The sequence below is a fragment of the Oncorhynchus nerka genome, linkage group LG2, assembly GCF_034236695.1.
Source record: "Oncorhynchus nerka isolate Pitt River linkage group LG2, Oner_Uvic_2.0, whole genome shotgun sequence".
Lineage (NCBI taxonomy): Eukaryota > Metazoa > Chordata > Actinopteri > Salmoniformes > Salmonidae > Oncorhynchus > Oncorhynchus nerka.
The window spans coordinates 6,002,932-6,030,116 of record NC_088397.1 but is presented as its reverse complement, the minus strand read 5'-3'; the positions used below and the strand labels follow the sequence as shown (position 1 = coordinate 6,030,116).

General features: G+C 40.9%; 1 protein-coding gene across 1 annotated transcript; it reads right to left on the bottom strand.

The window, feature by feature from the left end:
* Positions 1 to 1,391: 1,391 nt before the first annotated feature.
* Positions 1,392 to 25,830, bottom strand: LOC135573350 (zinc finger protein 883-like). The gene is made up of 4 exons (XM_065022408.1): positions 25,740 to 25,830; positions 21,193 to 21,427; positions 9,381 to 9,623; positions 1,392 to 9,172 (listed from the first exon to the last, which is right to left on the bottom strand). The coding sequence occupies exons 2-4, from the start codon at positions 21,281 to 21,283 to the stop codon at positions 7,422 to 7,424; spliced, it is 2,085 nt and encodes a 694-aa protein (XP_064878480.1). The 5' UTR covers positions 21,284 to 21,427; positions 25,740 to 25,830; the 3' UTR covers positions 1,392 to 7,421.
* Between the last annotated feature and the right edge of the window lie 1,355 nt (positions 25,831 to 27,185).

The following is a 27,185-nucleotide window of genomic DNA, read 5'->3' as shown; positions in this document are numbered from 1 at the left end:
ATATTTGAAAATCGGACACTGTCGTGGGATTAACAACAAGATTACCTTTAAAACGGTATAAAATACATGTATGTTTGAGGAATTTTAATTATGAGATTTGTTGTTTTGAATTTGGCGCCCTGCACACTTTCACTGGCTGTTATCATATCGATCCCGTTAACGGGATTGCAGCCATAAGAAGTACCAACGCATATTTTTAACTGGTTGGATTACTGAAATATGGTCCCTTTCCCCCCACCTTTTGATGTTCCCCGACTCTCTATGTTTAACAAAGGCTTTATCAAGAGTCCTTCGGTAGAGTCAAGAGAGAAAGGTATTTATGGGGGAGGGGTCATAAATCTTACCCACAGGCCAACGTCATGACAGTCCTCCCATGTTGGGTTCAATCTTGCGATTAACCTGCACGTTGCAAACCAACATAAAAATGACCGTGGGTTGTCCTGGTTGTGGTCTCCCTCTGGTGGTCGACCCGGGTAGGGTTTCTGCGAATGAAGAAGTCCGCACCAGGGCAGCAGATGTCCAGTTGATCGCTGTTGCAGTCCCCCTCTGGTGGTCGACCCGGGTAGGGTTTCTGCAAATGAAGAAGTCCGCTCCATGGCTGGGCAGCGGATGTCCGGATTGGGATCACCGTTCCGGACCGGTCGTCTGGTCGTCCAGACTAGAAGATCTGGGCAGTAACTTAGGCAGATGTTAACAACGCACACACACACACACAAAATATATCATTACATTTCCTCCCAAACGAGTGGAGTTGTGGCACTAACTGATGGTTGTATTGGGGAGTTGTTTATGGCTCTATCACTTTCCAAGTGCCGAAGAAAATGAAACAAAATGAATGAAAGCATAAACAAAACAAAATATAGTTATGCCACATTAATCATCTAATTGGACTGTATTCTATATACGTCCAAGGTCTTGGCAAAATGACCCTATCATGGCATTGTCTAATGTTATATCTAGGGTTTTCATACTTGGTGTGTTGCTTAGGCACTATCCTAAGTTGATAACTATATGATAAGTCTACAGCTGTAAGGCACTAGTTTTGGGCAGTCTACAGGGATGACCTATGGACTTCTGGGAAGAAAACTGGTGAGTGCTGTAGCTGTTGTCGTGTCTTTACTATCATTAAATGAAGACTTTTAGTTTTTATCAAAGATTCTCTGATTAATCATGTAACTGTAATTAACTAGGAAGTCGGGGCACCAAGGAAAATATTCCGATTACAAAGTTATACTTTTCCTAATATAACTTTCAGATATTTTATATCTGATCAACTAGTCTTCGAATTAATGAATTATTTACTTTACCTCACGTTAGTCTCATTCCAAACGTCGTAAATTGTTGGTTATCTGCACAAACCCAGTCTTCACTATGAGTCATCCATACATCAATTGTCTTAAATCATTTATTTACTAACTAAGTAATTCAGAGAAATGCATAAACAAACAGTTGATAGTTACAAGGAAATTTCCCTAGTGGGATAAACCATTATCGCGGCTTGGTGTACAAAAGGGAAGTGGGGGTCGACTGAGATAAGACAACACACAGTTGATAATTATAACAATTGAAATGCTAATCCTTTGCACATGAACGCTCACTAATTCGGGAACAATTGCAATCAATATACATATTTACACTCAGTGTGTTGTTGGGATCTCTGTTGAAAAGTTTGTTTATGTTGGAGAGTCTGTCAGCCCTCTCTGTCGTGGTTAGAATGGATAGTTCAGAGTGACATTCATTCATGTCGTTATGGATAGATGTTTCAGCGGTTGTCGGTCTTCGCATTCAATGATACTGAATTCCTAGCTGCAGACTAGTAATTAATACAAAGACTTGTTTTTATTCTGTCGGTATCGATAGTCTAAGAGTTTAACCACGTGGTATGGTTAAAAGATTGAGCCATCTACTCAAACCTTGGCCCTCTTATCGAGGTAAGCTGGTCTGCAACCTTTGTCCTCTCATAATTGAGGGAAACATGGTCTGTTGAGAAATTCTCAAAGTGGGGGTTTTATTCGTGGGAGCAGAAAAAGGCTGTCTCATGACGCCAGGTCAAAACTGTGCTCATGGGCGGTCCTCTGATTTAGTTAAACTCAAAAGGGAATTGGAGTTTCCTTCATTAAACAGTCCAAAATCACATCACACAATTTTACAAACAGTATCATCCTCACCCATTCATCTTAGATGTAAACCTCATATCTGAGGCTATTATATAAACAGAGTTATGGTAATGTGGCCATATTGTCTCCCATGAGTTTCACCAAATTGTACAAAACGGACCAGTTCGTAGCTGGATTCTTCACCGATCTTTTATACCTTCACCAGAACATATATGTTGTTCGGACCTCAAGTTCTGTAAGGTGGAGAAATTCCTTTGTTCTCTTCTATGAAAACTCCCTCTCTATACTGTGGCCATGAGGAGATAATCTCCTCCAGGAATTTATGACCTCTCTCTGACCACAGCAGCCTAGGTGTAGGAGACAGGGAGAGGGGGATGGGGCTTGCTGTACCCAAAGAGGGCAACATCATGACAACACACACAGGAGAGAATCCTTACATCAGCTCTGACTGTACATCAAGTTTCTCTCTACTGTGCAGCTTAAAACGACAATGAACGTATACACACAGGAGAGAAGCCTCATCACTGCACTGACTGTGAGAAAATATTCTACAGATTGGGCCATTTAAAAAAGACACCAATGTATACATAAAGGAGAGAAGCCTCATCAGTTCTCTCAGACCAGCTAAGATTAGACACTCCACTTCATTATCTCATTAAATAATTGGCAACGTTGAATTGGATCAAATGAAGAAAGTGTAGAACACTATTGTAATCCAATTGTTTCTCACTGTGAAAGAACAATGCAGAGGAAAGGGAGTGTTATAGAATGTTAGCCTCTCTTTACTGATCAGTGTGCACCTTGTCAGTTTTGGTGTGTTTTGTTAGCTTCTACTGTAAAGATATTGAGATGACCTTGGATTTGCCCTTAGGGTTGAATATCCTCTGTGAGGCGTCACACAATAGAGTCTGATGGGTGACTGGCTGGTACTGCTTCCCTCTGCAGGTTTCTGTGGGAATGAGCTGGTAGGACGCCTGCTCCTTCCATGACATAGACTGACCAGGTGAACCCAGGTGAAAGCTATAATCCTTAATGTAGTTTTTATTATGGATCCCCATTAGCTTTTAGCAGAAAACAAGACTGCAGTTGCAGTGGGCTAAGGAATGAAAAGACTGGACACTGGAGAATGAATATGAACAACATTGCCTGGTCCGATGAATCCCTGTTCCTGCTGTTTCATGCTGATGGGAGGACTAGGGTATGGAGGAAACCATGAGTACATGTATCTATGCTGTGTGTCATCATTACAGGCTGGTGGTGATGGTGTGGGGTGTTTTCATGACACACATTGGGCCCCTTGATAAAAGTGGAGCAACGTTTGAATACCACAGGATATCTAAAGAATCATTGCCAATCAGGTGCATCCCTTCATGGCAGCAGTGTATCCATCTGCAAATAGATTTCTTCAGCAGGATTATGCCACAAGTCTTGTCCAGGAATGGTTCCAAGAACATGACAGGGAATTCAGTTTACTGCAGTGGCCTGCCGAGTCACCAGATCTCAATCCAATTGTTCATCTGTGTGAGGAGCTATTCAGAGTATTATACCTTCAAAAATAATAACCACATGGCCAGGAAATATACCACAAATGTTGTTTTACAGGAAATTCTACCCCTGACATGCATGTTCTTTCCGGTATGATGGTGAAGGAAGAAATCCCCCTCGGTCATTACATTACAGTTGTCACAATGATCTGGGGGAGGATGGATAGGAAATGCTGAGGAGGAACATATTCATCTGTTCCTACTAGACTGTCCCTCAGGTTTCTACTATGTTTATCAGTTCCTACTAGACTGTCCCTCAGGTTTCTACTATGTTTATCAGTTCCTACTAGACTGTCCCTCAGGTTTCTACTATGTTTATCAGTTCCTACTAGACTGTCCCTCAGGTTTCTAGCATGTTTACCTGTTCCTACTAGACTGTCCCTCAGGTTTCTACTATGTTTATCAGTTCCTACTAGACTGTCCCTCAGGTTTCTACTATGTTTATCAGTTCCTACTAGACTGTCCCTCAGGTTTCTACTATGTTTATCTGTTCCTACTAGACTGTCCCTCAGGTTTCTACTATGTTTATCTGTTCCTACTAGACTGTCCCTCAGGTTTCTACTATGTTTATCAGTTCCTACTAGACTGTCCCTCAGGTTTCTACTATGTTTATCTGTTCCTACCAGACTGTCCCTCAGGTTTCTAGCATGTTTATCTAGCATTTTTCTCTAGCATGGAGGGTGGATAGGAAATGCTGTTTTCAGCTTTCTGTGAGAATGAGCTGGTAGACACTACATGTATCATAGATGGTGTGATGATCAGTTTTCACCACTGGTTTGGGTAGATACATTTTTCTATGCAATTTTACTATTGATGCACAGGCTATGAAATGACTACATGTTTATTAAATTGTATTTTATTATGAATGTGATTGAATTACTCCATTTGAACTTAATTGATCTGACAACATAAAATAAAGTTAGATTCGAATGAATTTGTGCTGCTCAATCTCTTCTATCATTAAATACTAAAAACTGTTTTAAGCTAAATAATTCCTGTTTGTATGAAGCTGAAACGAACAGGAAATGTAAATGAGCATTACATTTGACCTTAGCACTGACATAGTTTTTCAGCATCAGCTTTGAGACCAGATACACTACTGCAGCTGTATTGATCTACTGAATGTCTTTGTTTAATTCATGGAATTCTAAAGAATTTATCTACTCAAAACACTTCACTACATCTCTACACATCACCATGGTGACAAGCCCATCCATTAGGCACCAGTGATGTCTACAGTGCATACAAATAGATGTTAATCAGTATAAAGTGCTTGTGTTTTCTTATTAAATAAGTGTTTTATAGCGTACCAAAGCCAAGAAACAGCATTACCCATGCAATTCAATAATGACCCAGTTACTATTGGAGAATAGAACCAGAGAGGCTGTTGTAATGCCCAGTTGATTATGTAAATAGTCTTGAAGAACTTGAAGACTTTAATTTAGATATGTTTATTTCACATCCATTAAGTAGATACTAAATAACCTCTGTTTTTTTCAGCTTTTAAAATGTTTTATTTTATAAAGCATTCTCACACCCAGACTTTTGACATTATTATATGTATCACACTTCCAAAAGTCTTTAAAAATATTTAATGCACCAGTTTAAAAAAAAGTGTCATGACTGTCATTACCAAATAGGCTATCATTTCATCAAATTGTTAGATTTTAGAAATTATTATTATATGGACTTTATTTGAACTTACGATACACAGAATCATCTAGAATGTCAGCCTAAAATCTTCGAGCATGGACTGTCCAAGGTGTTGATGTTGACTCCAATGCTTCCTACAATCGTGTCAAGTTGGCTGGGAGTGGATCTCTACTCTGAATAGCTCGTTCCATCTCCCCCCACAGATGTACAATTACAGGGAATTCAGTGAGCTGAATTCACTGTAATGTTCTTGGAACCATTCCTGGACAAGCCTTGTGGCATAAGGCATAATCCTAATGAAAAGAAAATCAATTTGCACTGCCGCCATGAAGGGATGCACCTGATTGGCAATGATGTTTAGATACTGTGGTGGAATTATTGTAATCAAAAGGAGAGACTTATACATTTCTTCAAAACAATCTAACTTTAGTTACTGCAGTAATGGAGCTGGTCAATGACCGTAGGTGATTCGTTGAGAGCCCAACCAGCAGGACTAAGCCACAGCATTTTATAGCAAAGTCCATCCTCCTGGATGTTCATTACAAACAACAGATTTATGAAAAGGGCCACAAGGTAAGGATTCGTATGAAATATACTAATTTCTCATTGTGTAGAGACCAGGGTCTGGCCCCCCAACTCCACATTGGAGCCATCTCCCCCTGGTACCTCAGGACAGAAACATTAACTCATGCTATGGAATGCGGTCTTGTTAGGTTTATCAACCCAAGACAATGTACATTTTCTGTCAGTGTTAAATCTCCCAGAGGCCCACTTTTCAGTTCACACAGAAACCATAGAGTTATAAGAACCCTCTATTCTGTTGCATAAAACAACCATTTGATAAAATTAAACTAATATAACGTAATCTTGCAATTTTGCTCTCACAATATCCCGTGGCATTCAAACATTGCTCAACTTTTATCAAGGGGCCCAATGTGAGCCCTGAAAACACACCACCAGCCTGAAATGCTGACGCACGGCATGGATGCAGGCAGTGGTGTAAAGTACTGAAGTAAAAATTATTTAAATAACTACTTTAGTAGTATCTGTACTTTACTATTTATATTTTTGACAACTTTTACTTCACTACATTCCTAAACAAAATGTACTTTTTACTACACACATTTTCCCTGACACCCAAAAGTACTTGTTACATTTTTTATGATTAGCAGAACAGAAAATGGTCCAATTCACGCACTTATCAAGAGAACATCCCTGGTCATTCCTACTGCCTCTGATCTGGAAGACTCACTAAACACAAATGCATCGTTCGTAAGTGATGTCTGAGTGTTGGAGTGTGCCCCTGGCTATCTGTAATATTTTTAAAAAACACAACACAGTTGTACAGTTTGGTTTGCTTAATTTAAGGAATTTGAAATTATTCATACTTTTACTTTTGATGGAGTATATTTTAGCAATGACTTTTAATACATAAGTATATTTACAACCAAAAGCTTTTAGACTTTTACTGAGGTAGTATTTTACTGGGTGACTCACTTTGACTTGAGTAATTTTCTATTAAGGTTTCATTACTTTCACTCAGTATGACAGTTAGGTACTTTTTCCACCACTGGATGTATGTACTCGTGGTTTCCTCCATACCCCAGTCCTCCCATCAGCATGAAACAGGAGGAACCGGGATTTATCAGACCAGGCAGTATGTTTCCAATTGTTTCATTCCTTAGCCCACCTGGTCTGCTATGGAAAAAGCAGGTGTCCTTATATGTTTTTTTTGTTGTGTTTTTTTATTTTTACAATAGTGTTCTACGCTTCATTTGATCCAATTCAATGTTGCCAATTATTTAATGACATGAGAATGAAGTGGAGGGTCTAATCTTAGCTGGTCTGAGAGAACTGATGAGGCTTCTCTCCTTTATGTGTACATTGGTGTCTTTTTAAATGGCCCAATCTGTAGAATCTCTTCCCACAGTCAGTGCTTTGATAAGGCTTCGGTCAACTATGTATCCGTTGGTGTGTCTTTACATTTCCCAATCGGGAGAAACTCTTGCCACATTAAGAGCAGGAGTAAGGCTTCTCTCCAGTGTTTGTTCTGGCAAACTTTTAGGTCAGTTGATGCTGTGAAACATTTTACACAATCAGAGCAGGATTAAGGCTTCACTCCTATATGCATACGTTCATGTCTTTTTAAGTTGTACAGTTTAGAGAAACTCTTTCCACAGTCAGAGCAGGAGTAAGGCTTCTCTCCTGTGTGTATACGTTCATGTGTTTTTAAGTCCCCCAGTTTAGAGAAACTCTTTCCACAGTCAGAGCAGGAGTACGGCTTCTCTCCTGTGTGTGTTCTCTGATGAACGTTTTGCTCAGTTGATGTTCTGAAGATTTTTTCACAGTAAAAGCAGGAGTAAGGCTTCTCTCCTGTATGTACACGTTCATGTGTTTTTAAGTCGCCCAGTTGAGAGAAACTCTTTCCACAGTCAGAGCAGGAGTAAGGCTTCACTCCTGTATGTATAAGTTCATGTCTTCTTAAGTGGCCCAGTTGAGAGAATCTCTTTCCACAGCCAGAGCAGGAGTAAGGCTTCTCTCCTGTGTGTGTTCTCTGGTGAACTTTTTGCTCAGTTGATGTTTTGAAGCATTTTTCACAGTCAGAGCAGGAGAAAGGCTTCTCTCCTGTGTGTATACGTTCATGTGTTTTTAAGTCGCCCAGTTGAGAGAAACTCTTTCCACAGTCAGAGCAGGTGTAAGGCTTATCTCCTGTGTGATTTCTCTGATGAACTTTTAGAGCAGTTGATCTTTTGAAGCATTTTTCACAATCAGAGCAGGAGTAAGGCTTCTCTCCTGTGTGTGTTCTCTGATGAACTTTTCGATCAGTTGATGTTTTGAAGCATTTTTCACAGTAAAAGCAGGAGTAAGGCTTCTCTCCTGTGTGTATTCTCTGATGAACTTTTCGATCAGTTGATGTTTTGAAGCATTTTTCACAGTCAGAGCAGGAGTAAGGCTTCTCTCCCGTGTGTGTTCTCTGATGAACTTTTTGCTCAGCTGATGTTTTTAAGCATTTTTCACAGTCAGAGCAGGAGTACGGCTTCTTTCCTGTATGTACACGTTCATGTGTTTTTAAGTGGCCCAGTTGAGAGTATCGCTTTCCACAGTCAGAGCAAGAGTAAGGCTTCTCTCCTGTGTGTGTTCTCTGATGAACTTTTTGATCAGATGATGTTCTGAAGATTTTTTCACAGTAAAAGCAGGAGTAAGGCTTCTCTCCTGTATGTACACGTTCATGTGTTTTTAAGTTGTACAGTTTAGAGAAACTCCTTCCACAGTCAGAGCAGGAGTAAGGCTTTTCTCCTGTGTGTGTTCTCTGATGAACCTTTAGAGCAGTTGATCTTTTGAAGCATTTTTCACAGTCAGAGCAGGAGTAAGTCTTTTCTCCTGTGTGTGTTCTCTGATGAACCTTTAGAGCAGTTGATCTTTTGAAGCATTTGTCACAGTCAGAGCAGGAGTAAGTATTCTCTCCTGTATGTATGCGTTCATGTCTTTTTAAGTTGTACAGTTGAGAGAAACTCGCCCCACAGTCAGAGCAGGAGTAAGGCTTCTCTCCTGTATGTATATGTTCATGTCTTTTTAAGGTGCACAGTTGAGAGAAACTCTTTCCACAGTCAGAGCAGGGGTATGACTTCTCTCCTCTGTGCACTCTCTGATGAACTGTCAGAGCCTTTGAGGTTGTGAAATTCTTCCCACAGTCAGTACAGGAAAACAGATTCTCTCCTGTGTGTATTTTTACATGTAATTTTAGCTTTGATAGAAGTGAAAAATTCTCCTCACAATGTGGGCAGTGGTGAGACCTCTTAGCTCTGTGATCTTCCTGCTGTTGCTCTCTGGATGTAGAGAATGTCTCAACATGGTCTCCTGTGAGAACAACATCAGAAGAACCAGTCAGTTGTGTGATATACACTACAGGTCAAAAGTTTCAGAACACATACTCATTCAAGGGTTTTTCTTTATTTGACTATTTTCTACATTGTATAATAGTGAAGACATCAAAACTATGAAATAACACACATGGAATCATGTAGTAAACAAAAAGGTGTTAAACACAATATTGGTATTCTCTTACCTTGAGAAAGAGATTTCTCAATCTTATCTTCTTCATCTTTAATGTTGACATTCAGCTCCATTGTTTGACTGCAGTCTTCCAGCTTCACTGATGCCATCTCTGGATCCTGCAGTGAAAACTGGGCTCCACTGTCGCAATCAGGACCCAGTGACTGTAGGTTTGGAATCAGTGTGGAAGGAGAGAGGCAGGCTGGGTTTGTCCTCACTATTGATGTTACCGAACTCAGACTTAATTCTAGTTGTCCTGTAGGAACAATGAGAAACAGACAGAAAGTTGTCTTGACAGTTCTGGCACTTTATTTAAAAAATATATATATTTCTTCTTGTTAAATGATCTATTTCAGTGCTGGACTTGGACTGAAATATGTGCTGGCAATCATTTTTAGGTGCAGGAGCTCCACAATACTGTTAATATTCTGTCCAAGTCAAACACTGATCTCATTTCAATAGATCTGGTAGATAAGCATTTAGAACAAAACATGAATTCATTGCAATTAGACAAAGTACCTGTTTTAATTAGTCTACACAACGTAAATGTACTTAACCTAGAGTAGAGTTTCCCAAATTTGCATAAATGACTAAAAACCATTTAGTACAAAGTTGCAGTATGTTTTATGCAGCACTATGTACTATTGTCCTGAATAACCTTGTCTTCACTGTATTATTCCAATGAAAAAACAATTTTATTTCACATTCACACCATTGTAACATTTATAGATATAGAAACATCTTAATGTGTCTAAATATTAGTACACATGTAGAAAACTGATAATCATTACATTCAGCTTTAAAACTGTAGTGTGACCGTGAAATTGACTCTCTGCACCAGCACTGAAGTCTGTTGAAGCAGACAGAGTGGGTGCCACCATTTTACCAGCTTGTGAATTTGACACAAAACCAATAACATGCTAAACAAACTCAGAAAGCTCAAATTGATTGAATGGATGTACATAATTTCCTCAGACAAACTGTCGTGGAAAATGGCAAGATTGTTATACTCCTTGTATTGCACTATAATGGTTTTATTCGACAGAATAGAGTATTCTGTTAACTATTGTGTGTGTTCCACTGAGGATGGGCCTCTATGATAGAGCACTGACAGAGGACATTTACAATGTATTTGGGTGATAAAACCTAAAGAGCATTACAGATAACATGAGGTAATGTTTTTGTGCTATGAAGTACCAGGAACGAGATTAGAACCTCATTTTAGGGACCAAACTGAACGATAATTAATAGCGAATGCTATCTGGCTATGGGATACTCCTCTCTCTCTCCCAAGTAAAAGTCTTTCTTTGTGAACTGTTCATGAGATCTGTGGTTTGTCATGTAAGTTGAGAGGGGTGTATCTTGGCTATAAAAGTTCTTTGTACTTTTCTGTTGTGACTTTGATGGTTCATTAGAGATGGCACATCATTGAAAGTCAAAGGCTATTGCAAAGCTCTTATTAAAAGATGTAGTTTAAGTATAACTCTGACTGGTGTGTGAAGTTTAACTCTCCTCATTTGGTAAAGCAGAAATATGCCACCACAAAACCCAAAGTATCTAACGTTAGCTATGTGACTTGTAAAATAGTTTATCACGTTCTTCACTCACTTTGACACAACACATCAAACCTTTACCAAACGTGATAATACCTAAACAGGTTTGTTACCTAGCATGGTATAACATGTTGTTTTGATATTAGGAAATTTAAACCGGCTATTACATACCTGTAGTAATAAATAGAAACCAACACAAAGGTTCTTGACATCACAGTTCTGGCTCTTTCTTTATTCTGAAGAATGGTGCGTGCCTGCCTGGAACTTACTGTTCTCCCACTACCACAGTGCACCCACAGATAGAACAACGAGACATATATTTCACTGGATGTAGGAATGTTAAGCATCTGCTTAGTGTTTCCACTCACCAACAAATATGGTAGTGAGAGGAAGCCCAGTGGCTGGCAGTGAGAGAAGATGGATTTTGGCCGACATTCTGCAAATGTTCTAATCGATGAAACATCTGATCTTAGGGGAAAAAGACACATTTGTGGCTGTATCACTTAGTTTCCTGCCTGGCAGTTAAGATACAATATTTGTTCAGATGTGTAGGAGGCTCAGTCTAGGAGAAAGGGTTAAATATCAGTGCTTGTGTGAACAATGTCTTTGTCTAATGCAGCTGTATTGATCCTCTGGGAAGAATAAACTTGGTTTGAGCTTTCATAGAGTCCGTTGAGTTTTTACTCTGAGAATTAGAACCTAACACCACTAAGTAACAAAATGGTCCATACATATATAGTGTTAACGTAGTATATATAACATGATACCTTAATAAACCAAGAAAGTATCAAAGATCAGAAATTAACAGCCGTGGAGAAAAAGCGATACCATTGAATATTTGCTATGTTACCCAGAGGCCCTTTGCACATGATGTTAGGCTTGCATGTGAGTGACAATCATTTTAGTCCAAGGATATGATCGAAAGGCCTCAATCATCTTAAAATGGAAGAAGTTTGGAACCACCAATAATCTTTCTAGAGCTGGCCCTCCGGCCAAACTGAGATCGGGGGAGAAGGGCCTTGGTCAGGGAGGTGACTAATCAGGATCGAGTGGAAAGATGAAAGGAGCAAAATACATAGAGAGATCCTTGATGAAAACCTGCTCCAGGGTGCTCAGGAACTCTGACTGTGGCGAAGGTTCACCTTCCAACAGGACAACAACCCGAAATACACAGCCAAAACAACGCAGAAGTGGCTTCGGGACAAGTCTCAATGTCTTTGAGAGGCTCAGCTAGAGCCCAGACTTGAACATCTCTGGAGACCAGAAAATAGCTGTGCGGCAACACTCCCCATCTAACCTGACAGAGCTTGAGAGGATCTGCAGAGAATAATGGGAGAAACTCCCAAAATACAGGTGTGCCAAGCTTGTAGCGTCATACACAAGAAGACTCGAGTCTGTAATCACTGCCAAAAGGTGATCAACAAAGTACTGAGTAAAGGGTCTGAATACTTATGTAAATGTATTATAACATTGAGAGAAAAAAGTTTTATCATTTTGTTAAAAAACCTGTGTTTGCTTTGTCATTATGGGGTAGTGTGTAGATTGATGAGGGGAAAAAACAATATATTTATAATAGGGCTGTAACGTAACAAAATGTCGAAAAAGTCAAGGGGTCTGAATAATTTTCCAAATCACTGTGTGCTGAATCCTTTCAGCAAGGTTGCTTCCCCTCCTCTCTAAATGAGTGTTTTACTCTCATTCTGAAGCCTGATAAATCCAACAAAATGTGAAAGTTAGACCGATTTCTCTTCTGAAATCTGACTCAAGAATTAGTGCTAAAGCCTTAGCCAGGAGATTGGACAGAGTTCTCCCATATCTAATACACAAAGACCAAAATGGCTTTGTGAAAAACCATCAAAGTTTTCACAATGTGAGGAGAGTACTAAACATAGGGGACCCTTCACATGGGCACTGATACTGCCATACTCTCACTTGATGCAGAGAAGGCATTCCATAGAGTTGAGTGGTCTTATTTCATGTGCTTAAGAGCTACTTCGGTAAATGGATTAAGATATGATATACAGACCCCACTGCAGAAGTTGCAACTAACAACTTTTTCAGCTTTTTCTTTTAGCTATAGAATCCTTTGCCATTGCAGTAAGGGCCCAAATGTCAATTAGTGGAATTAAAACATCAGATTTCAAACATCGAGTGGACCTGTATGCTGATGATACCCTCTTATTCCTAACAGATCTAAAGAACTCTTCCCTCTCCAATTGTTTTATTTAACCAGGAAAAGCCTATTGAGACCCAGAGTCTCTTTTTCAATGGAGACCTGGGCAACAAGGCAACAACAATCAACACATTACATCATTAAAAACATACAACATGATCCAGCACCCCAAAAAAAGCATCCCATCAATATTTTAAATTCATTCAGTGGCACTAACATATCTAGTTGAAGCATGGATTGTAGACTATTCCATGCCTCTCGTGCACAAGGAGAGAAAGCAGTCTTGCCTAATACTGTGAATGTCCTGGGGACTTTGAGTAGCAACCACCTAGCAGACCGGGTATGGTCACTGCTGGTGGTGAAGGAGACCAGAAGACAGAGGTAAAGGGGGAGTTTACCCAAAAGGGCTTTGCAGATGAACACATACAAATGTATCTTTCTGTGCATATAAAGTGAGGTCCAATCTACCATTTGGTACAAGGTGCAATGGTGGGTGAGTGACTTGGCATTTGTAGTAAAGCGCAAGGATGCATGATAAACAGAGTCCAGTCTCTGTAAGACAGAGGAGGCTGCATGATAAACAGAGTCCAGTCTCTGTAAGACAGAGGAGGCTGCATGATAAACAGAGTCCAGTCTCTCTAAGAGAGAGGAGGCTGCATGCATATACAACAAGTCACCATAATTAACAACAGAGAGAAAATTTAAGCAGCTTTGTCACAAGATTATCCACATGAACTTTGAAGGACAACTTGTCATCCAACCAAATACCTAGGTATTTGTAGGATGACACGTTTTCAATGGATAAGCCACCAGATGTGACAATGCTAACCTTCTCTGGCAGAGTTCTAGCTCTGGGAAAGGTCATGAATGTATTTTTTTGTACATTGAAGACCAGTTTGAGACCATAAAAGGGAGGCCTGCAGTGACTGGAGCTCTTCAACAGCCTGAACCATAGAAGGAGCACATGAATATATGACTGTATGATCTGCCAATAGATGTAACTTTGCTGGTTGCATCCCATTTCCCAAATCATTAATACAAATTGAGAACACTGGAGCTAAAATGGAACCCTGGGACACCTATATTCATTTCAAGAAAGCGAGACTTGTGATTGTCAGTATATACACATTGTGTTCTGTCAGAAAGATAATTCCTAAACCAATTTACCGCCCCTTCACAGAGACCAATGTTTCTGAGTCTAGCTAGCAACAATTCATGGTCAACTGAATCAAAGGCCTTTGATAAATCCACAAACAGAAAAGACAGACTGAACCCTGCTCAGTATGTTATTTTCAATGAAGGAGCTTTTTAACTGAGTTCACTAGGGATTCATAGACTTTGGCCAGGATAGGGAGTTTAGAGATAGGACCATAGTTATTAACATCTGAGGGATCTCCACCCTTTAGCAGTGGGAGGACATAAGCAGTGTTAACATCGGGAATCAGACTTACTCTGTCAAAATTATGGTACAGATCATGTAAGAACGCTTGCTCATAAAACAGTCTAAAATGTATTTTCTAAATATAACAGGGTATGGATTTGGTCATTTTTGTATTTCTAACACAAGAAATTGTGATCACTGACATCATTACAGAATATCCCAGTCGATGTGTATTTGTGAGGGGTATTCGTTAGAATAATGTCCAAAAGAGTTGATTTGTTAGGTGCTCTGGGATTCGGTCTGGTCGGTAATATTAATTAATTGAGCGAGATCCAGAGAGTCACACAGTTCTTTAAAAACAGTCTGATACAGATGTAAGAATGTTCCAGTTCAAATCGCCCAAAATAATGAATTCAGAGTCCTTTAACTTGAGCAGGACATCAGAAAGAGTTTAGTGTGTCTCCCAAAGCCGACTACAGTGATGTGGGAGTCTTTACATACGTTCACTTTAACCGCAAGCAATTCAAAATGTTTGGCTTGGTAATCGAGAGAATTTCAGGGGTGTTAAACTCAGATTTAACATAATTTGCAACCCCTCCTCCTTTACTCATCCGATCAGCTCTAGAAACCATGAACCCATCAATGGAAATCCAGTTATTTGACACAGATTTCTTCAGCCAAGTTTCTGATAAAACCATTATTTCTGCATTTGTTATTTTGGCCCATATTTTAATCATGTCTATTAATAACATTAACATGCAAGAGGACAAAACCTTCTGTTTCTAAAATCATGGGGAGTCGGTAGAGATTGCATGGTATCTACCGACCCAGGGTTTGGTCGCACATTACCAGAGATCAACAATAAAAGCATAACAATATATCTCAGTTGCCCAATGCGTGAGGACTTGGCAGAGCCAGCACCATTGTCAATAAAACGACCAGTCTTGACACAGGAAAAAAAGTAAATCAATAGTTTGAGATCTTGGAAGTATGCCATCAAGTGTAGGTCCAGTTGCGTTTGAGTGGTATAAATGCAGAGAGAGACCAAATTCCTGGTGGTATTGACATGATGGTCTCGTCTTAGTGTTTACAAATTGTAGGGCATAAGGCGAAGATAATTCACTGACCCATTGATCATCCAGCCTATTTAATCCAGGATGGCATTGAGTAAAGAGCAGGCACAGTAACAGCTACATAATGCCGGATTTTAGAGGTATTTCAGCACAGGTGTGCAACAACCAGTAGACTGTTGTGCAGAACGTAGATGTTCCCACGGCCCAAGGTGCATCAGGTTTTCCAATCCGATAACCAGTTCTCCGCTCCTAACCTTCAGTGGTCACCAGCGCTGGCGTAGCAGGCCTTGCACGCAGACAGACGCTCCTAACCTTCAGTGTGCACCAGCGCTGGCGTAGCAGGCCTTGCACGCAGACAGACGCTCCTAACCTTCAGTGTGCCAGCGCTGGCGTAGCAGGCCTTGCACGCAGACAGACGCTCCTAACCTTCAGTGTGCACCAGCGCTGGTATAGCAGGCCTTGCGAGCAGACAGACGCTCCTGACTCGGCAAGTTCCAACTCCAGAAAGGTGTCGAAAAATAAAGGTTAAGTAAAATAAAAACAACTCTGCTTCCTTTAAGACACTAAAGAAGGAAACTATTAATCCCTTTGTTAAAACCACCAACTGTATGGCAAAAAGTACAGCAATATCGGGGTGAATCCCCTGTATTATCCAGTTTTACATCCATTTGGTGTAATGCCAATTTCACACCTGGTAAAAATGACTAGGGGTTTAAAGAATTGACAACGACAGGTATTGTTACATAGGAGAGAAAAGAAAATGTTTGACCTCTGTCTATTACAAGCTAGACGTTCAATTGCTCTCCACTGGAAGTATGTCAGTTCCCCCTCACTTGGTCATTGGTTAAAATAATTAACATCAAGTCTGACTCTTGAAAAATAGTGAAAAAGAAAGCCCTAGAGTTTCATAATATTTGGGATCTGTTTTATGAGTTTTGCAAGCCAGTGATACTGTAGAAGCCAGTGATATTGTAGAAGCCAGTGATACTGTAGAAGCCAGTGATACTGTAGAAGCCAGTGATACTGTAGAAGCCAGTGATGCTGTAGAAGCCAGTGATATTGTAGAAGCCAGTGATGCTGTAGAAGCCAGTGATGCTGTAGAAGCCAGTGATGCTGTAGAAGCCAGTGATATTAGAAGCCAGTGATATTGACGACGTACAGTACCATTGGAACTGTAAAACTGTATATTCACTATTTTTTATGTGAATTTTGGCTCTAGTCTAAATGCAATCTGCATTATCTGCAACTGCACATTATATATTTTTTAAATTTGTTATTGGAAATGTTCTGGTACCCTCCCCCAGATCTGTGCCTCGACATAATCCTTTCATGGAGCTCTACGGACAATTCCTTCAACCTCATGGCTTGGTTTTTGCTCTGACATGCAGTCAAATGTGGGACCTTAATGTGGGACCTTATATAAACAGGTGTGTTCCTTTCTAAATCTTGTCCAATCAATGGTGGAATCTCAATCAAGTTGTAGAAACATCTCTAGGATGATCAATGGAAACAGGATGTACCTGAGTTTAAGGTTGAGTCTCATAGCAATGGGTCTGAATACTTATGTAAATAAGGTAATTCTGTTTTTAATTTTTAATAAATGAGCAAACATTTCTCAAAAAGACTGTTTGCTTTGTCATTATGGGGTATTGTGTGCAGATTCATGAGGAACTTATTTAATCAATTTTAGAATAAGGCTGTAACGTAACCAAATGTGGAAAAAGTAAAGGGGTCTGAATACTTTCCGAATGTACTGTATGTTTTCATATAAATCAAATCAAAATCAAATCAAATGTATTTGTCACATACACATGGTTAGCAGATGTTAATGCGAGTGTAGCGAAATGCTTGTGCTTCTGACAATGCAGTAATAACCAACAAGTAACCTAACTAACAATTCCAAAACTACTGTCTTATGCACAGTGTAAGGGGATAAGAATATGTACATAAAGATATATGAATGAGTGATGGTACAGAGCAGCATAGGCAAGATACAGTAGATGGTATCGAGTACAGTATATACATATGAGATGAGTATGTAAACAAAGTGGCATAGTTAAAGTGGCTAGTGATACATGTATTACATAAGGATGCAGTCGATGATATAAAGTACAGTATATACGTATGCATATGAGATGAATAATGTAGGGTATGTAAACATATATTAGGTAGCATTGTTTAAAGTGGCTAGTGATATATTTTACATCATTTCCCATCAATTCCCATTATTAAAGTGGCTGGAGTTGAGTCAGTGTGTTGGCAGCGGCCGCTCAGTGTTAGTGGTTGCTGTTTAACAGTCTGATGGCCCTTGAGATAGAAGCTGTTTTTCAGTCTCTCGGTCCCAGCTTTGATGCACCTGTACTGACCTCGCCTTCTGGATGATAGCGGGGTGAACAGGCAGTGGCTCGGGTGGTTGTTGTCCTTGATGATCTTTATGGCCTTCCTGTAACATTGGGTGGTGTAGGTGTCCTGGAGGGCAGGTAGTTTGCCCCCGGTGATGCGTTGTGCAGACCTCACTACCCTCTGGAGAGCCTTACGGTTGTGGGCGGAGCAGTTGCCGTACCAGGCGGTGATACAGCCCGCCAGGATGCTCTCGATTGTGCATCTGTAGAAGTTTGTGAGTGCTTTTGGTGACTAGCCGAATTTCTTCAGCCTCCTGAGGTTGAAGAGGCGCTGCTGCGCCTTCTTCACGATGCTGTCTGTGTGAGTGGACCAATTCAGTTTGTCAGTGATGTGTATGCCGAGGAACTTAAAACTTACTACCCTCTCCACTACTGTTCCATCGATGTGGATAGGGGGGTGTTCCCTCTGCTGTTTCCTGAAGTCCACAATCATCTCCTTAGTTTTGTTGACGTTGAGTGTGAGGTTATTTTCCTGACACCACACTCCGAGGGCCCTCACCTCCTCCCTGTAGGCCGTCTCGTCGTTGTTGGTAATCAAGCCTACCACTGTTGTGTCGTCCGCAAACTTGATGATTGAGTTGGAGGCGTGCGTGGCCACGCAGTCGTGGGTGAACAGGGAGTACAGGAGAGGGCTCAGAACGCACCCTTGTGGGGCCCCAGTGTTGAGGATCAGCGGGGTGGAGATGTTGTTGCCTACCCTCACCACCTGGGGGCATCCCGTCAGGAAGTCCAGTACCCAGTTGCACAGGGCGGGGTCGAGACCCAGGGTCTCGAGCTTGATGACGAGCTTAGAGGGTACTATGGTGTTAAATGCCGAGCTGTAGTCGATGAACAGCATTCTCACATAGGTATTCCTCTTGTCCAGATGGGTTAGGGCAGTGTGCAGTGTGGTTGAGATTGCATCGTCTGTGGACCTATTTGGGCGGTAAGCAAATTGGAGTGGGTCTAGGGTGTCAGGTAGGGTGGAGGTGATATGGTCCTTGACTAGTCTCTCAAAGCACTTCATGATGACGGAAGTGAGTGCTACGGGGCGGTAGTCGTTTAGCTCAGTTACCTTAGCTTTCTTGGGAACAGGAACAATGCTGGCCCTCTTGAAGCATGTGGGAACAGCAGACTGGTATAGGGATTGATTGAATATGTCCGTAAACACACCAGCCAGCTGGTCTGCGCATGCTCTGAGGGCGCGGCTGGGGATGCCGTCTGGGCCTGCAGCCTTGCGAGGGTTAACACGTTTAAATGTTTTACTCAACTCGGCTGCAGTGAAGGAGAGGCCGCATGTTTTCGTTGCAGGCCGTGTCAGTGGCACTGTATTGTCCTCAAAGCGGGCAAAACAGTTATTTAGTCTGCCTGGGAGCAAGACATCCTGGTCCGTGACTGGGCTGGTTTTCTTCCTGTAGTCCGTAATTGACTGTAGACCCTGCCACATACCTCTTGTGTCTGAGCCGTTGAATTGAGATTCTACTTTGTCTCTATACTGACGCTTAGCTTGTTTGATAGCCTTGCGGAGGGAATAGCTGCACTGTTTGTATTCGGTCATGTTACCAGTCACCTTGCCCTGATTAAAAGCAGTGGTTTGCGCTTTCAGTTTCACGCGAATGCTGCCATCAATCCACGGTTTCTGGTTAGGGAATGTTTTAATCGTTGCTATGGGAACGACATCTTCAACGCACGTTCTAATGAACTCGCACACCGAATCAGCGTATTTGTCAATGTTGCTGTCTGACGCAATACGAAACATATCCCAGTCCACGTGATGGAAGCAGTCTTGGAGTGTGGAATCAGCTTGGTCGGACCAGCGTTGGACAGACCTCAGCGTGGGAGCTTCTTGTTTTAGCTTCTGTTTGTAGGCAGGGATCAACAAAATGGAGTCGTGGTCAGCTTTTCCGAAAGGAGGGCGGGGCAGGGCCTTATATGCGTCGTGGAAGTTAGAGTAACAATGATCCAAGGTTTTTCCCGCCCTGGTTGCGCAGTCGATATGCTGATACAATTTAGGGAGTCTTGTTTTCAGATTAGCCTTGTTAAAATCCCCAGCTACAATGAATGCAGCCTCCGGATAAATGGATTCCAGTTTGCAAAGAGTCAAATAAAGTTAGTTCAGAGCCATCGATGTGTCTGCTTGGGGGGGGGAATATATACGGCTGTGATTATAATCGAAGAGAATTCTCTTGGTAGATAATGCGGTCTACATTTGATTGTGAAGAATTCTAAATCAGGTGAACAGAAGGATTTGAGTTCCTGTATGTTTCTGTCATCACACCACGTCTCGTTAGCCATAAGGCATACTCCCCCGCCCCTCTTCTTACCAGAAAGTTGTTTGTTTCTGTCGGCGCGATGCTTGGAGAAACCCGCTGGCTGCACCGCCTCCGATAGCGTCTCTCCAGTGAGCCATGTTTCCGTGAAGCAAAGAACGTTACCGTCTCTGATGTCCCTCTGGAATGCTACCCTTGCTCGGATTTCATCAACCTTGTTGTCAAGAGACTGGACATTGGCGAGAAGAATGCTGGGGAGTGGTGCACGATGTGCCCGTCTCCGGAGTCTGACCAGAAGACCGCCTCGTTTCCCTCTTTTACGGAGTCGTTTTTTTGGGTCGCCGAATGGGATCCATTCCGTTGTCCTGGTTGAAAGGCAGAACACAGGGTCCGCTTCGTGAAAGTCATATTCTTGGTCGTAATGATGGTGAGTTGACGCTGATCTTATATTCAGTAGTTCTTCTCGACTGTATGTAATGAAACCTAAGATGACCTGGGGTACTAATGTAAGAAATAACACGTAAAAAAAACTAAAAACTGCATAGTTTCCTAGGAACGCGAAGCGAGGCGGCCATCTCTGTCGGCGCCGGAAGTTTCAGTAGGCTGTGCAATACAAAGGGGGAATAAAACTATTCTAAAAGTGGGTCAGAGTTGAAAGCTAAAAGGGGGGAAGGTCATGAAAATGATGAGCCATATCATCCTCCACTCACTATCACAGGGGTTAGAAACTACACACTCATTTCATAATAGAACCCTAAAACTGGCAGTTTGTCCACTTCACTTCTTTAGTCTACTCTCTGATCACTCCAGATAGCTCAGTGAATAAAACAAATGCTGGCAATACTGGTGTCAAACCATGCAAGTGTCAGTAGCATGAAATAACATCTACCTTCTCATTGAAACAGTTCATCATGAAACAGTTATACTGCAACTTTTCATGCACAGCGGGAAATTGGAATGAACACAGACTTAATTAGAAAAAACCTGTGCTTACTAAGTGAAACAGATTTCTCCTCTTCTTCATCTTTAATGTTGGCATTCATATCCAGTGTTTGACTGCAGTCTTCCAGCTTCACTGATGCCATCTCTGGATCCTGCAGTGCAAACTGGGCTCCACTGTCACAATCAGGACCCAGTGACTGTAGGTTTGGACTCAGTGTGGAAGGAGAGAGGCAGGCTGGGTTTGTCCTCACTGTTGATGTTACCGGCCTCAGACTTAATCTGTCAGCCTGTAGTAATAAAGAGAAACAGACACAAGTTATTGTTTTGACAGTTCTGTCACTTTCTTTATTCTAGTCAATTATGTAATTACAATAGATCAGGTAGCTAAGCATTGACAACAAAACATTAATTCATTCACATTAAACAAAGTACATACTTTAAATTACACAACACAAGTGCACGTAACCATAACATGCCATTTATAAAAAAGAAAACGTCTCCTTTAAGCAGTACTTCAAAGTATTTTTACTTAGTTACTTTACACCACTGCCAATTGTATTTCCCGTTCACACCATAGTAACAATTATAGATAAAGATTGAAACAACTGAAGGTGTCTGAATATTAGTACACATGTAGAAAACTGATGATCATTACATTCAGCTTCAAAATAGTGTGACCGTGAAATTGTCTCTCACTCATGCACCTGCACTGCTACCCCATTCAGAGACGCTAACTGCTTTAGTACACCTGCACTGCTACCCCATTCAGAGACGCTAACTGCTTTAGAACACCTGCACTGCTGCCCCATTCAGAGACGCTAACTGCTTTAGTACACCAGCACTGCTACCCCATTCAGAGACGCTAACTGCTTTAGTACACCTGCACTGCTACCCCATTCAGAGACGCTAACTGCTTTAGAACACCTGCACTGCTGCCCCATTCAGAGACGCTAACTGCTTTAGTACACCTGCACTGCTACCCCATTCAGAGATGCTAACTGTTTTAGTACACCCTCACTGCTACCCCATTCAGAGATGCTAACTGCTTTAGTACACCTGCACTGCTACCCCATTCAGAGACGCTAACCGCTTTAGTACACCTGCACTGCTACCCCATTCAGAGACGCTAACTGCTTTAGTACACCTGCACTGCTACCCCATTCAGAGACGCTAACTGCTTTAGTACACCTGCACTGCTACCCCATTCAGAGACGCTGACTGCTTTAGTACACCTGCACTGCTACCCCATTCAGAGACGCTGACTGCTTTAGTACACCTGCACTGCTACCCCATTCAAAGACGCTAACTGCTTTAGTACTTATTGACGATAGTATCTTCTGACCAGGGGAGTTTTCTAAGATCCATGACACTAGTCTTTTTCCACATTTTGTTAATTGACAGCCTTATTCTAAAATTGATTAAATTGTTTTTCCCCCTCATCAATCTACACACAATAACCCATAATCAAAGCCTAAACAGGTTCAGAAATGTTTGCAGATTTATTACAAATAAAAATATATATAGAATCACCCACCCCTCTTGTTGGCGGAGAGACCATTTAGCAGTTTTAAAGCTAATTTCAGGCTAACGTTCTGAACCCCAAATCCCTAATTTGTTTAGGAAAAACATTCCCTATCCCTCAACCCTTGCTCTCTTTACGTGACACATGTATGCATGGCTAGAGAACCTTCTGTTATTATTACTCCAGAATGTCTGTTATTCCAGAGGATGAGTCGGACGGGATTCTTTTCCCCCCCAAACGGCCCCCTGTAATTCTTTATTTTCCCCCCCAAACGCCCCCCTGTAATTCTTTATTTTCCCCCAAACGGCCCCCTGTAATTCTTTATTTCCCCCAAACGGCCCCCTGTAATTCTTTATTTTCCCCCAAACGGCCCCCTGTAATTCTTTATTTTCCCCCAAACGGCCCCTGTAATTCTTTATTTTCCCCCAAACGGCCCCCTGTAATTCTTTATTTTTCCCCCAAACGGCCCCCTGTAATTCTTTATTTTCCCCCAAACGGCCCCCTGTAATTCTTTATTTTCCCCCCAAAAGGCCCCCTGTAATTCTTTATTTTCCCCCAAACGGCCCCCTGTAATTCTTTATTTTTCCCCCAAACGGCCCCCTGTAATTCTTTATTTTCCCCCAAACGGCCCCCTGTAATTCTTTATTTCCTCCCCCAAACGGCCCCCTGTAATTCTTTATTTCCTCCCCAAACGGCCCCCTGTAATTCTTTATTTCCTCCCCCAAACGGCCCCCTGTAATTCTTTATTTCCTCCCCCAAACGGCCCCCTGTAATTCTTTATTTTTCCACAATTGGCAGTTATGATTGCAAGCCTGGAGGATTTTATTCTAGGAGTGAAGATACAGTATTTCAAAATGTCCAGGTGAAAGGGCCACACTGGTAACTCCAGCTTGGTTTCTAAACCAATCTATCCTATAGTGTCACCCTAATATTTGAATTGAGAAAGTGTGATCATAATCATTGGCATATTTTAGCGATCTGCAGTACATCCTAAATGCCCCTCAGCCTTCAGATGTGAGCTAAACAGTTCAATTTCACCCCAGATGCATTTTAAGCCTATGGATGAGAACGTTAATCATTTACAAACCTTTAGGTCAGTTGTATGCTGCTGCTTTGCGATCTATTAACAGCAAAGGTTGCATTAAATTGACTCAATATTTTTTACTGATGCATTTGGTAATATTCAATTCATAAACACAAAACATATAAACAAAAGCAATTCACTGTGAAAGTTGAGAGGCTGCATGTAGCCCAATCATTATGCGCAGTACTTAACTGATTCGATATATTGAACTATTGTTTTCTTGTGTAAACCGAGAGCAACACCTGTCAAACGCAGACATTTCTCTCAAAACACAGGGATGTCGATTTGCTCCGGACTAGTATTATCAGAGGACTTTGGATTTTGCCCCAAAACAGTAGGTTATTCTGGTTGGAATTGTTACTCTCCTGCCATGTAAATCTTACTGCCATGGCAGATTCGAACGGGACAAAAATGAAAGTAGTTTTGTGCTCGTGCACATAATTACATAACCCGACCTCCCCCAGTAAAACGACTCCCGTCCGAATAGGGCACAATAGGGCCTGACCTATAGCCAGGGCCGCTATTTACCATTCTGCTCCAAAAATTCCACCCCCAGCAAAACTAGAACAGTCCCAGTTAGTAAAATGAAGTTGAAAAGACAACTAAAATATGTATTTTCCAGACATTGAATGCAAGGGAAGCCAGCAATCGTTTGTCCTCCCTTAAAAAAATAAAAATAGCCAATCAGCATTGACCTAAACTGACTGGGCTCAGCTGTGATTGGTCCTGGCCCACCAAAAACAAGTGTCAAGAGAAGCCAGTTTGGATTTGCCTTCAGACCAATCACATCACATCAGAAGCCAAACATAACTGACATCTCAATGTGTTGTCCTCTGGTGGATAGTTGGCTAACTTAGAAAAGGGACGATTTTAGCCATGGATGGAGATATAGTGAGTTAGACTTACGGCCTTACTTAATTCTCCACTGGCCAATGATTATAACAGTGATTCTGATCCAACCATACATTGCGCCCTGTGACCTGAGAGGATGGAAGTTCAACATGTAGCTAGATGTAGTATGCTAATATTACCTAGCTGGCCTGGTGCATTGTTTCCCATGAAAGTAATTTAGACTAATGAGCAAAACGTTTTGCCAGGTAGCCGAGGACAACATAAACTAAACGCATTTACTCTACGACAGTCATAGACCTTTTAGGCAAAATGAACGAGGAGGATGGCATTGGTGTTTCTCTACAAGTAGTCAGAAAATGTTGGAAACATTACCTTGCTTGACCATGCTGTAGGTAATGTAGTTGTTTGTTACACACAATATGTTTAATAGACTTCACCCAACAGATGTTGCTCTCCGGTTTTGTAATGAAAACGAAGGTGTGGTTGAATTTATTCTGCCAGTGTCTTCTTATTGTCTCGGGCCTTAGGCCTATATAACACGGTGGCAAGGCATATGAACTAACAGCTTAATGTGCACACACATAGGTCGTTATGTTTTTGTTTGTTTTTTGGGGCTTGGCTTCTGCAGTGACTTCCCATGCACTGGAAACATTTATTTCTATCTGATTTCAGATTATCAATCCTTACAAAATAGTTTTTCTATATCATCATTAGAAAGTTGTGTAAAAGGCAGTTGTTTTGGAGAAAATCATTGATTTTCGTATAAGATACACATTTGCACGTGTTTTTTCTTGACTGATTACAAGTTGATTGATGTGGTTCTATTGTACGTCAACATTAAACGCAGACAGAGTGCTCACCGCCATTTTACCAACTCGTAAGACTTTTTATTTTTTACACAAAGCCAATAATATCTCAAATACATTCATTATATATAAATTTACATTTTGATACACGTTCAAAAAGAAAAATCTAGCTACGTGACTTGCAAAATCATTTCACGTTTTTCACTCACTCGGTTTGACACATAAATAACACACACAACCTTTACCAAACGTGGTAATACCTTGACGGATGTGTTACCTAGCATGTTATGACGTGGTCTTTCGACATTGGAAAGTTTAAACGTGCTATTACATACCTGTAATAATGGACACAAAGGATACCGTGTTCACAGCACAGTTCTAGCGCTTCCTTTATCTGAAGAATGGAGCGCGCTTCCCCGGAACTACTTCTCCCTCTGCTTTGGAGTTTAACGGCGGTTGGAATCGAATATGTAGCATTACCGCCCCCAACTGGACTATAATATAAACACATTGCACTTTATAATACAAAATGGGAAAACGGGAAAAGCAAAAACGTTAAGAAATAAATTAAAAAACGAACTCTACAATCATTAAAAACCCACTACCCCATTCCACTACTTTGACTCGATCTGCTCCTGCACCATGCCAACGGCCTGGGAGGACGGGACACCACCACCCAACACATCCTTTAACTCTTCTGAAGTTAAATACCCAGATACTTCTCTGCAGCTGCCTCAGTTATTTTCTGTGACTTACGTTCCACCTCTGAGGTACAGATGAAGCCAACCTTCTACGAAGCCAACCTTAATGAAGCATACAGTATATCACTCAAATCAAATTGTTCTTGTCACATGCGCCGAATACAACAGGTGTAAACCTTACCGTGAAAGGCATACTTAAAGACCCTTAACCAACAATGCAGCTCAAGAAATAGAGTTAAGAAAATATTTGTTAAATATATATATTTTTTTTAAGTAACACAATAAGATTACATAAGTTCTAATGACTACTGAAAAGTCAAAAATGATATATATCTTACAAGGAGGGTTTGAATTTGAACTTTTCAGTAGTCATTTGAAGTTATGTAATCTTATTGTGTTACTTTTTATGTCCATTAAAATAACATACAATTGATAGAAATACAGTGTAGACATTGTTAATGTTGTAACTAACTATTGTAGCTGGAAACGGCAGATTTTTTTTATGGAAGTCCGTGCTCCCAAATAGTAGAAATCGTGTGATTCATAAGGTTACATGATTCATTAGCCCCACATGGCTATAAAAATAAATTATGCAATTATATGGCCATTAAATAACACACAACATCATGCCGTATTTAGATAGTGGAATAGGCCTAGTCTAAATTATATTTACTTTCTGTTTTGCAGCTCAGGCGGTTTTTCTAGACAATGCTCTTCTGTGTCTTTATTGTATAATTCTCACACAAGTCATTTGCTGAAGGCCCAAGCCTATATTATATCTACTGGTACAATGCAGTTCTAAAACAAGATCTAGACTTTTATTTTGAAAATGAAACCGGAAGCTGCAAAACAACGTTTTTAGAGTTGCATTATTGACTAGCTACATTCGGTTTTGCAGATTCCACATTCCAGACAAAAATGTGTATATATAAAAAAGATCTGTAAGGGAGACGTAAAGTAAACATTTAAGTGTAAATGTTCATTCATGGTCGTAACATAGTACGTTTACAGATTATTATTTTTTTACGGTTACGTTACATGTTTCACGCACGGCTTTTCTTACGACTCAATGTCCCGGAG

Excerpts from the sequence above, each read along its gene's own strand:
- LOC135573350 (XM_065022408.1), bottom strand. The coding sequence starts at position 21,283 with ATGGCATCAGTGAAGCTGGAAGACTGCAGTCAAACACTGGATATGAAT. Across the intron at positions 9,624-21,192 it reads GGAGAAATCTGTTTCACTTA|GACAACTAGAATTAAGTCTG; the intron begins GTAAGCACAGGT and ends TTGTTCCTACAG. Across the intron at positions 9,173-9,380 it reads TGAGAAATCTCTTTCTCAAG|GAGACCATGTTGAGACATTC; the intron begins GTAAGAGAATAC and ends TTGTTCTCACAG.